The sequence below is a fragment of the Lycium barbarum genome, chromosome 1 (genome assembly GCF_019175385.1).
Source record: "Lycium barbarum isolate Lr01 chromosome 1, ASM1917538v2, whole genome shotgun sequence".
NCBI classification, from domain to species: domain Eukaryota; kingdom Viridiplantae; phylum Streptophyta; class Magnoliopsida; order Solanales; family Solanaceae; genus Lycium; species Lycium barbarum.
The window spans coordinates 156,370,274-156,381,588 of NC_083337.1; the positions used below are offsets into that span (position 1 = coordinate 156,370,274).

The window sequence follows — 11,315 nt, forward strand, 5'->3', positions numbered from 1 at the left end:
GATGGGTCAATAAGGGCCAAGAAAGAAGTGGATCGCCGACCAGTCAAGTAGGTGCTCCGACTTTTACTTGCAGCAACACACGCCACAAGCCACACAGCCAACAGTACTAATTCATTAGTGGATCCTTACTATTTAGCTCATCATTTTAGTCCTTATCTTCTCCTGTCTATTTACCATCTGTTTAAACAATATCAAATTCTTGATTTTCAACCTTAAATAATTTTTTGGAAGTGAGTGTTTCTTGAAAAAGTAGGAAACGTGCAAAATGTGGTGTTAGACAAAGCCTTGAAAGTTGAAACACTTTAATCACCCAAAATCTTTCACAAACATAAGATTTCATTACACCGTTAATATATATAAATGATTTTATATCATAATGTTCTCTTAACCTGTTGTAGCACATATTTTATTTTTAAAATTTTTAATTAGACATATTAAAGAGGCTTGTATGTAATCTTTAGATGATCGGATAGTGTGAAAAGTTATCTAGCGAAACTTAAATTTAAACTCTTTGTTATAATAATGATTAGTTGAAAATAGTGCTCCTTGTCACATCTCTCATGTTAACTATAGGAACGGCAAAAAAGACAGTACAGTACATAATTCACATTAAATTGAAGAGAGAAAGTGTAATTGGGTAAATGGCAGTCCTATAAATTAAGGCAGAAAAAGCGAAAAGGCAAATCAATATGAAGAAGAGAGAGAGACACAGAAGAAACACAAATTAACATTGATCAAGAGTCGGCCATCCTTATACATAAACCCCACAACAAAAACCAGTACATTTAGTCCACTTCCCATCATTTTAATTAAATCCCTTCTCTTCTTATTAATTGGACGGACACAAACTCAATATATATATATCTTTTCCAATTTATTTCACTAAGCAATCAAGATTCCCCAACTGGAGTCGTAGTCTCAAACTTCATATATGGCGAAAACCTCAAAACCAAATAAAAAAAGCATTTGTTCTAGCCAAAACAGTGATAATGGCATTTCTAAAGGGAAAAGGAAGAGAAAAGCCGTCAGCAGAGAGTCCCCGCCGCAACGTAGCTCCATCTACAGAGGTGTCACTAGGTATACATATATCTGTATAGCTTCATATATTTGCATTATATTTGATTAATATTTCCGTATTAATATTCGTTTAATTATGGGATTATAACTTCATTATTTTTCTGCTGTGTACGTATGATTGTTAGGCACCGGTGGACGGGTCGATATGAAGCTCATTTATGGGATAAGAATTGCTGGAACGACAAACAGACCAAAAAAGGAAGACAAGGTTCACCATTTTTTTCCTTTAATTTCCTAGTGAATTTAAGTTATATATAAAAGTGTAAATATTTTTTATACTATAGGGGATAAATGTGACGGGATTGGGTATATATTTCTTTGTATATAACTTAACTCTTTCCAAATTGGTTATTAATTTCCTAATTAGTGATCATTATTTTGTTATGATGTTGTTCAACTACTTTTTGATGGGATCTATTTTTTTCTTTTTCTTTTTCTGTTTGGTTGCTCTTGCGTAAATGGTGGCTGCGATGACATATTGACGTCCAATTAAATGCAGTATATTTGGGTAAGTTTTCAATCACTATCATACAAATTAACATTTTTATTTCATTATTAAACATTTCGATATGATTTTTTTTGCCTACGCAATGCATATCGAATCAGTACTGTGCATCACGATTTTCCATTTCTAAAAGGGAATTAAGTTTGAATTGTTTAAAAGAAAGTAAGCTTTGCTGCTTGCCACAATGAGGTGATTCGATATTGAAGTATCTATCTTATTTCTTGAAGGGGCCTATGATGAGGAAGAAACAGCTGCACATGCATATGACTTGGCAGCATTGAAGTATTGGGGTCAAGACACCATCCTCAATTTCCCTGTAATTTAATCTTCTATCTTGTATTCTTTTTCCTATTTTTTTGCTTAATTAATTTCTTGATACTCCAAACTTTTGTTCTATCACTAATTCCAATTCTTATTTCCTTTGATTACGAATAATGTAGCTGTCGACATATGAAAAAGAGATAAAGGAAATGGAAGGTCAATCAAGAGAAGAATATATTGGTTCTTTGAGAAGGTTCATGTCGACCCCCATAGAGACAAAGCATTCCCCTTTATATATATGTACTATTAATTTAAATTAAGTAATGAGAGTTTTATTTTGCAGAAAAAGCAGCGGATTTTCAAGAGGAGTCTCGAGATATAGAGGCGTAGCTAGGTAACTAATCAACATCTTGGAAAATATAACACGATTTTTTTTGCCTTTCATAGTAGTCTAACACACATGTTGATGCTCTCTTGACTATAGAGTTATAGATGATACAGGATCACTTGTGAGTGAACGCCCATATCTTGTTCCTATACTTCCTACTAGTATTAAATTAGTATATTATGCACCGTATCTAACCAATATTCGACGCTTGAGATTTGCCTCATCAAAAGTGATCGGTGATCTTTTTTTTTTTCCTTTTGGTTCTAAAAGTGCTGCACTTCATTAAAGCCATAGGCCCACCCTTTGAAAAATGAAAACAGAAGCGAATATATATATTCTCCTTAATCTCATTTTTCCTAGAGGGGATAGAGGGAGACAGTGTCCGGAGCTAGAAATTTAATAGGAAATTAAATTAAAAAAAGATGAAAAATAACACAATTAGTATCTGAATCTACGACATAAAGCAATTATTAATCCCCATTACATTCGAAGTTTTATTTATTTTATTTTTTATGTCAAGGGGAACAGATAAATTATTTATATATGTAAAACAATTGTTCTTAATTAGCCTATTTACTTTGTTCGTTAGACCATGTAATTTTGTTTCTTGGGATGTAGAGATAAAATAATGAAGCCTGAAACTGTGGCCATGTAGAAAGCGTAATTTGTCAAAACTTGTGCTAAGATGCCATTTCTGCAACTACTACATGAATTGATATGGGGTTTAATCTCTTCCCATTCTTGTCCCATTTGATATGTCGTCCTGACCCTCGACTTTGAACTTCTCTATACAATGCTTCACGCTTCTTCTGAACATGCATGTGCTCACAATTTCACCACATAAAGTGAAAAAGTATAACATTAATTAACAAGGAAACCCTATTTATTTCTTTCTTTTATGTATCTGTAATTAATGTTTTATTACGTCAATTCTTTATGTCTAACCAATTTTTCTATTACTTATTTGTAGACATCACCATAATGGACGATGGGAGGCTCGCATTGGCAGGGTGTTTGGGAACAAGTATCTCTACCTTGGAACATATGGTACGTACGATATATCCGTACAGACTTGTATATATTTTCTCTGTTTTATCTGCTGGAAAATTAAGTCCTTCCTTTACAGCTTGATATTGTTGGTGTAAATTCATATATTTAGGACACAATAGGCAAGTAGAATGATTAATTAAGTTCTCCAAATTTGGGGGGTCCCTCTCTAAACGTCCTCATAAATTTTAAAAAATTGATGTTCTATATTAATGCAAGTGTCAAATGATATTAATATTCATAAATGCAATTAGAAAAAGGAAGTACTTAGTTGATTGCAAGTTGCAACATGTCACTACATCTGCATGGACGATCTAGCTGCTTAAATGGTTGCGAGTTTATAATAATGCCATATGGAAACAGTTAGTTACCAGTTAAAGGCCTATATACTTAGGGGTCGTTTGGTTTAAGGTATAAGGTGGGTTATCCCGGCGCTAATTTTTATATCACGTTTGGTATAAGGTATAAAATAATCCCGGGATAAATTTATACCTTATACCAAACGTGGTATAAAAATTAGCGCTGGGATTACCCACCTTATACCTTCATAACCCACTTATACTGGGATTATTTTATACCATCTTTTAAATGGTATAAAATAATCCCACTATATGGGATAAATTAGTCCCGGGATTATAATCCCGTGACTAATGAGTCCTTAAACCAAACGACCACTTAATGTTAATATTCCCAAAAGAATCCAAGCATAGAAATGGAAAACACAAAGTAAAGTCAAATTAGAGAAGAACAGGTAAGAAGTTAGTTGATTAAATATTAGTTGGTGGTTGGGACTTGGGTATATAGATCACCAACTTTCAACTGCTAGGTCTGCTATTTAAGACACACCACGAGGCTATGAGCCATACATCAAATTGGTCCTGCTCAATTAATTGTCGTTCATAAGTATTTTGACGGGATCTACATTATTTCCCACAAATTATGACGGGAATATATAAATTATACAAATTTGTAGACTATAGATCCAAAATAGAAAAATATGATTTCATGTATCTTTTGCACCGGATAAATAGAAAATATATACGATTGATCACGTAAAGATCCATGAAACAATAAGCTTCAATCATTGTTTAACATTGATATATAGGGTGTGTTCGGTATGGAGTAAAACATTTTCCAGAAAATGTTTTTCAATTTTCTCATGTTCGTTTGGTCAAAAATTTTGGAAAATATTTTCTTTAGGAAAACAAATTCCTCAAAAATGGGGAAAATGGGGGGGGGGGGGGGGGGGGGGATGGATGTGGTGGTTTAGAAAAGCTAGAAAAAAAAATTGGGGGTGGGTGGTTATGGGGGTTGTTGTGGTATGGGTCCACGCGGGGATGTGGTGGTTTAGAAAATCTCAAAAATAATTAAAAACTTCAAAATAAAATAAAATTGGGGTTGGGGTTGGGGTTCGTTGGTGTGGTATGGGGTGGACTTGTGGGGCTTGAGTGGGTATTTTCCTGAAAATGTTTTCTACCAACCAAACGAACATGAGAAAATAAGTAAGAAATTCACTTATTTTCCGTTACCCAAACGAACATGAGAAAATAAGTAGAAATTCACTTATTTTCCAAGAATACATTTTCCCGGAATACTTTTTCCTCCATACCCAACACGCCCATAGAGTAGTTTTTTCTTATATAATCCAAATGTCTGGAGGAATAGTTAAAGGTTGGTCTTGAGATGTCCCTGGAAGTGAGAAGGAGAGAATTCCACTAAGTTTTCTCAAAAAGAAACTCCATTCTTTTTGTGGAACTCTTAAAATAATCACTCCCTTGAAGTTCCTTATGGTTACACTATTTCTTTATTAGTAATGATGACGCGTTTTTATAATTGGAAATATCTAATCATAAATTTCTCATTTTACTCTGATAAGGAACTTTTATATCTATACAAATGTGATGTGCAAATTTAAGACCGGAAGTCTTAAAGGTCTCACTTTTTACTTCAGTTGCTTTTTTAAATCAAATAATATTTTGTGTTAAATTGAAATGCAAGGAGTAGTAGACATGAGTTATGTCTTTTTCCTGAAAGACCACATCCTTTCCTTCCCTCATTTCTTTTTAATTTTAACTATATTTGATAATAATTAACATGCAGCCACTCAAGAGGAAGCAGCGACGGCATATGATATGGCAGCTATAGAGTACCGAGGACCAAATGCTGTTACAAACTTTGACCTTAGCCGTTACATCAAGTGGTTAGGTCCAAATTACCAAGATAATACTTCTACCATTAAAGCCCCTATAAGCAACCCTCAATCAAACCCTGATGACATGAATCCCATGCCTGACACCAAAGAGGAAAAAACATCGTCTATTGACTGCCCGGAAACACCACCAGAGGTGGAGAAACCTCGGAGGAGTTTCCCAGATGACATACAAACGTACTTTGATTGCCAAGACTCCAATAAGGAGCACGATATTATTTTTGGAGACTTGGATTCATTCATGTTGTCTACGACGTTTTACTGTGAGCTTGATACCTAGCCAGCTTCGCATATATATATATAGAGAGAGATTAATTTGTGAATACTAAACGGACGTGAGGGATTATTTCTCAGTTCTAATTTTTTAAGAATTAATTAATTATTTTGGTTGAAGAGCTGAGAGAAAGGCAGTACTGATTTTGTTTCTTAGTTAGTAATTTGTTTTTCTTTAGCTATCCGTTGAGGACTAATTATTTCTGTCCCTGCTGCATTTGGTTTTTTAATTCAATACTTATTTATGTTCAGATAAAGGGCGCTGTAGCCCGTAGAGTTATGAATTAATGGAAAACTGCCGCCTTCATTAATATTTGAAGGCATAGTAAATTTGTTGCATTTGATCGATCATGTGTAATATTTGAAATTTAATCCCGTGTCATATACGAGTAATGTGTTAACATTTATTTTTACAATCTTTTATGAGTGATATAAATTGTTGAGTTGTAGGACCATTTAGTCTAAAAAGTTAATTGGGTGATAAGGAGATTCGAACTCATGATCTATATCTATTCTGATCCCATGATAAAAAAAATAGATTGTGAATCAGTGGAGCTAATTTAATTCTTAAAACTAGCTCATAAGATGAGCAGTGATAGAGTTAAAATTTTCACTAAGGGGTTTAAATTAAAATATGATAAAATAAACACTAAGAAAGTCAAGTGAATTCAACATCTATTATATATACATAAAAAAATAATTGTAACATTGTATATATAGTTTAATTTTTCATGAAAGGGGTTTTTGCTTCTACCTGAATTCGCCTCTGAGGTAAAGATAGCCTAAAACCATATAAGGAGTCTAAGAAATCGACATCCCACTGATATGGGACAATTCAACACCTCCTCCACACTTAGGCCTGCAAATTATAGAGTGTGGACAATATAATATGGGGCTCAACATTGAAAATCATGAACAGAATTGAAGTGCCCAAATACTTGATTTTGGGACCACCATTTAAGAGTCCGGAACCAAAATGTCCCCAAAAAAATCACTTTGAACCAAAATACCCCTACAAAAAAAAATGTTACAAAACTACCTTTAGCGCAGTAATTTACTGCGCTACAGCAGTTCACGGAGACGGAGCCGTTAACTGCTTTAGCGCAGTATTTTACGGCGTTATAGAAGCTGTTAAAAAAAAAAAAAATTCTATAACGCAGTAAAATACTGCGTTATAGAAATAGTACCAACAAAAAAAAAATTGGCCAACTTTATTTTTTGAAACATTTAGTGTTTTTTTCCATACTTTGACCAATGATTAGTTGTGTGTCAAGACTCAGAAACGTCAATATTTTATATAGACCCTGATATTTTTTTCTGCGTACAATAATGTAGGCTCAATACATCAAGGATACGTAAACGTTCGGATCTTTATTTTAGGGGTTGAAAAGGTACCCGAAGTAAGTTTTGTTTGTAAACTTTAGGTTTAAGTGTTCTATATACATAGACGTTCATTTTTGTTTGAAGACTTGTTGTCATTAGCTTAAAGTTTTTTATTTTTAGGGTTTAAATTTAAGTGTGTTATTTTTTAAAGCGTAACTTTATTTCGAATATACGCGGTTTTTTGCGCTCGGACGTCCGATTTACGCGATTTTTTTTTTGCAGCATATTCGAAAGAAAGTTACGCATTAAAAAATAACACACTTAAGGAACTTAGTGTTTTTTTCCATAAAAAGATCGCAACATCTTATTTTAATAAATCTTTTCTTTGTAGCGCTTAGTATTTTTTTCATACTTTGACCAACGATTAGTCATGTGTTAAGACTCCGAAACGTCAATATTTTATATAGAACCTGATTTTTTTTTTTTGCGTACTATATGTAGGCTCAATACATCAAGGATACGTAAACGTTCGGATCGTCGTTTTAGGGGTTGAAAAGGTACCCGAAGTAAGTTTTGTTTAAGGTTTAAGTGTTTTATTTTTTAAGGTTTTGATTTAAGCGTGTTATTTTTTTATCACGACATAACTTTATTTTGAATATAAATATAATTCTAAAAAATATAGGGAGAAAAACTAGTTGTAAAGTGGTCAAACTTTAGATGGTCATAACTTTGTGCTCGGACGTCCGATTTACGCATTTTTTTTTGAACATGCGTATTTTTCCGAGATCTATGCGGGTAAACGGCCGCAAGGCGGTTTGTCCGAGCCGATTTAAAAAAAACACCTTTTATCCCATTCAATTTCAATTTCCCCCCAAATTGGCCTGAAATTTTCAGTTTTATTTACTTATAAGATGATGATACGCAATAAATTTCAACGTAAAAATCCCGGGGTAATGTAGCTGTGAATGTCAATTTCACTTCCGTGGTTTCAATTTTTGAAAATAAAGCTGACTAATTTTCTCAACATATAAAGTTGACTAAAATAACCTTACAGTCAAACACTAAGTTTTTTCAAACAAAACTTACTTCGAGCACCTTTTCAACCCCTAAAATGACGATCCGAACGTATACGTATCCTTGATGTATTGAGCCTACATTATTGTACGCAGAAAAAAAAAATATCAGGTTCTATATAAAATATTGACATTTCGGAGTCTTGACACATGACTAATCATTGGTTAAAGTATGAAAAAACACACTAAGTGTTGTAAAAAAAATTTTGCCAATTTTTTTTTAGTGCTCGCTATTTTACTGCGCTATACAAAAAAAAAAAAAAAACTTTAGCGCAGTAAAATATTGCGCTAAAGCAGTTAAAAACAACGGCTTTATTTTCAATAAATCTAAAAACCTTAAGCTAATGACAACAAGTCTTCAAATAAAAATGGACGTCTATGTATATACAACACTTAAATCTAAAGTTTACAAATAAAACTTACTTCGGGCACCTTTTCAACTCCTAAAATGACGATCCGAACATTTACGTATCCTTGATGTATTGAGCCTACATTATTGTACGCAAAAAAAAATATCAGGTTCTACATAAAATAGGGTGTTTAACATATATATACATAAGAATAGGGTATATTTACTAAAATATGACGATACTTTTCAGTTTACAAAATATAACTATAGATTTCTTGCAAAACATATACGAAAATTTTCACTCTAGGCTTAAAATTTTCGCTCAATTTTTTGGGTATGAAAACTGTATGAAATGTGTATATTTCGCTCAAGGCTTAAAAATTATGCTCAAAACTTTGTGTATGAAAACTGTGTGAAATATTTATATCTCGCTTAAGGCTTAGAATTCTCACAGTTGTTTTTATATGAAAACTGTATGAAATATGTATATAACTGTGTAAATTTATATAAAGTTCATGTTAGCTTTTTGGAAAGTTAAAACAACTACAATAACATTGTATTCAACATTCATGCATTATTCATATGAATTTAATTTAATACAACAACAACATAGAAAACTTAATTTGCAATTTTCATACAAACTCGGCATACAACTATCATACAATTTTAATACAAATTTGAATCTCCGTATGATAAGTCGTGAAATTTATGACCAAAAAAAAGTTTGAATAACTAGGGAAACTAGTATGCAAAGGAAGGAGCGATGTTTTGAAATGAAGAGGAAAGTTTGTGTAGTGTTCAAGGAGGGTGTAATCACTTGTATCTCAAATACTTATCCTACCCTTCCCTAAGCCTACATTACGATCTTAAAAAGTCCCTATGTGATCTCCGACTGAAAGTTCTTGAGTTAGTGATGAACGAAAATAAGGGCAAGCTTATGGTGTGATATTTGTTAGCACTAGAACTTCTTTGTTGAGCGTGAGTGACTTTTGTGTATTTGTCCCTTGTGTTGTTGTTGTGAATATAGTGATTTTGGGACTTTCTTTCTTGTGAGGGCATATGGATTACGATAGAGTGGTGATGTTAAATTCCAAGTTGAGTCAATTGAGCATATCTAGGAAACTAGTGGTTTTGAGTCACTTATTGAGACTTGAGTGTTGTTGCTTGTTAGTTTTAATTCTCTATTGCATTCTTGAAATTGTATTTTGAAATGAGGGAGTTATTTGGTTAAATCTTCACATGCTTGTAGCCTAATTGTTGGTACCAACCAAAGTCATGTTCTTGTGCTTAAAGTGATTCCTCATTGAGATTTTAGTTTTGATTTGCTTGAGGACAAGCAAAGACTTTAAGTTGGGGGTATTGATAAGTCGTGAAATTACGCGATATTCGATGCTAATTCCTTAAATTTTTGTGACTCTTTAAGAACTTTTGTTGTTACTTTGTGTGTTTTTATGTTGTTTTGTAGGATAAGATGTCCGGAGAGCAAAATGAAGCAAAACGGAGCAAAAATTGAACAAGAAGCACTTTCTGGCAGCATATGCTAGCAACACATGCGTGCAGCATGTTGAACATGCGGTGCAGCATGTTGAACATGCGAAGCAGCATGTTGAACATGCGGTGCAGCATGTTCAACATGCGAACAACATGCTGTGCAGCATGTTGAACATGCGGTGCAGCATGTTGAACATGCGAACCGCATGTTGTGCAGCATGTTGTGCACGAGGGTATTTTTGCCCAGATTTTGTTTCCGTTTTTGGGATGATATAAATACTCTTTTAGGGTTTGTAAAACACATCTTTTGCCATTTTACAAGCTTGGAGGCTAGGGTTTCTTTCACCTACACCATTGGAGGAGAAGATTGGAGTTCTTTAATGAGATAATTCTTAAACCTTTCTTCAATTCCTTGTTTTGTATTGTATATCTAAGTGTGTAGTATTTATTTTCTTCACTTGAATCTCGTTTATGGAAATATTCTATGATTAAAGTGTTGAATGAAACTCTTGTTTTGCTTATGTATTGAATGATTTTTATTGCTATTGAAGTGGGTCTTTGTTGATTTAATTAATCTCGTTCTTGAATGTTTCCAAAGGGATTAGCTAACCCTAGGACTCACCCATTTACTTAGATTGAGCTTGGAAAAGGAAATCTAGGTTGGGAAAGATTAATTAACAAGAATTTGGGTCATTAAACTCATCTAATAACTTGAGCTCGGAAGAGGATAGTTACTTGAGATTAAATTGATTGTGCCTAATATCACACTCTAAGGCTTGGAAAAGCTTAGAGTGAAATTCATTGATTTGGTTGGAAGACTTTCAATGAGATTTGAGAAATCATTATCTATTGACACAAACCCGCTCTTAGTTGTAAAATCATAAAATACGTTGGATCGTTACTTGAGTGTAATTTCCTATTATCCAAACTTGTGGCCATTGATCATTTTACTTGCTTTCTAGGTTAGTTTACATTTCCGCATTAGTCATAATTTTCTCAAAAACCAAAATATTACCTATCGTTTGGCTTTAGCGTAGTTGGTGAAAGTTCCTTACTTTCTTAATCGCCTAGCATATTGTTCCCTGTGGGATCGACCCCGACTCATAGTTGGGTAAATATATTGCATACGACCGTGTACACTTTCTCTTTGAGGAGTGTATTTGGACGTTATCACCGTATCATACAGATCCCCTTTTCCCTATTCTCTGTATCATACAGATCCCCTTTTTCCAATTCTTTGTTTAGCACAAATTCCCCCTGCTTTGCTGCTTCACACCAGTTGAAGAACACGGAACTAGAAAAATGCAGATCTGAAAAAA

The 11,315-nt window shown here is 33.5% G+C and overlaps 1 protein-coding gene across 1 annotated transcript; it reads left to right on the plus strand.

The window, feature by feature from the left end:
• Positions 1–670: 670 nt before the first annotated feature.
• On the plus strand, positions 671–6,132 carry LOC132599133 (AP2-like ethylene-responsive transcription factor At1g16060). The gene is made up of 8 exons (XM_060312363.1): positions 671–1,077; positions 1,203–1,285; positions 1,577–1,585; positions 1,810–1,898; positions 2,023–2,096; positions 2,187–2,237; positions 3,202–3,278; positions 5,379–6,132. Exons 1-8 carry the CDS (start codon positions 932–934, stop codon positions 5,765–5,767), a joined length of 918 nt encoding a protein of 305 aa, XP_060168346.1. The 5' UTR covers positions 671–931; the 3' UTR covers positions 5,768–6,132.
• Positions 6,133–11,315: the final 5,183 nt, after the last annotated feature.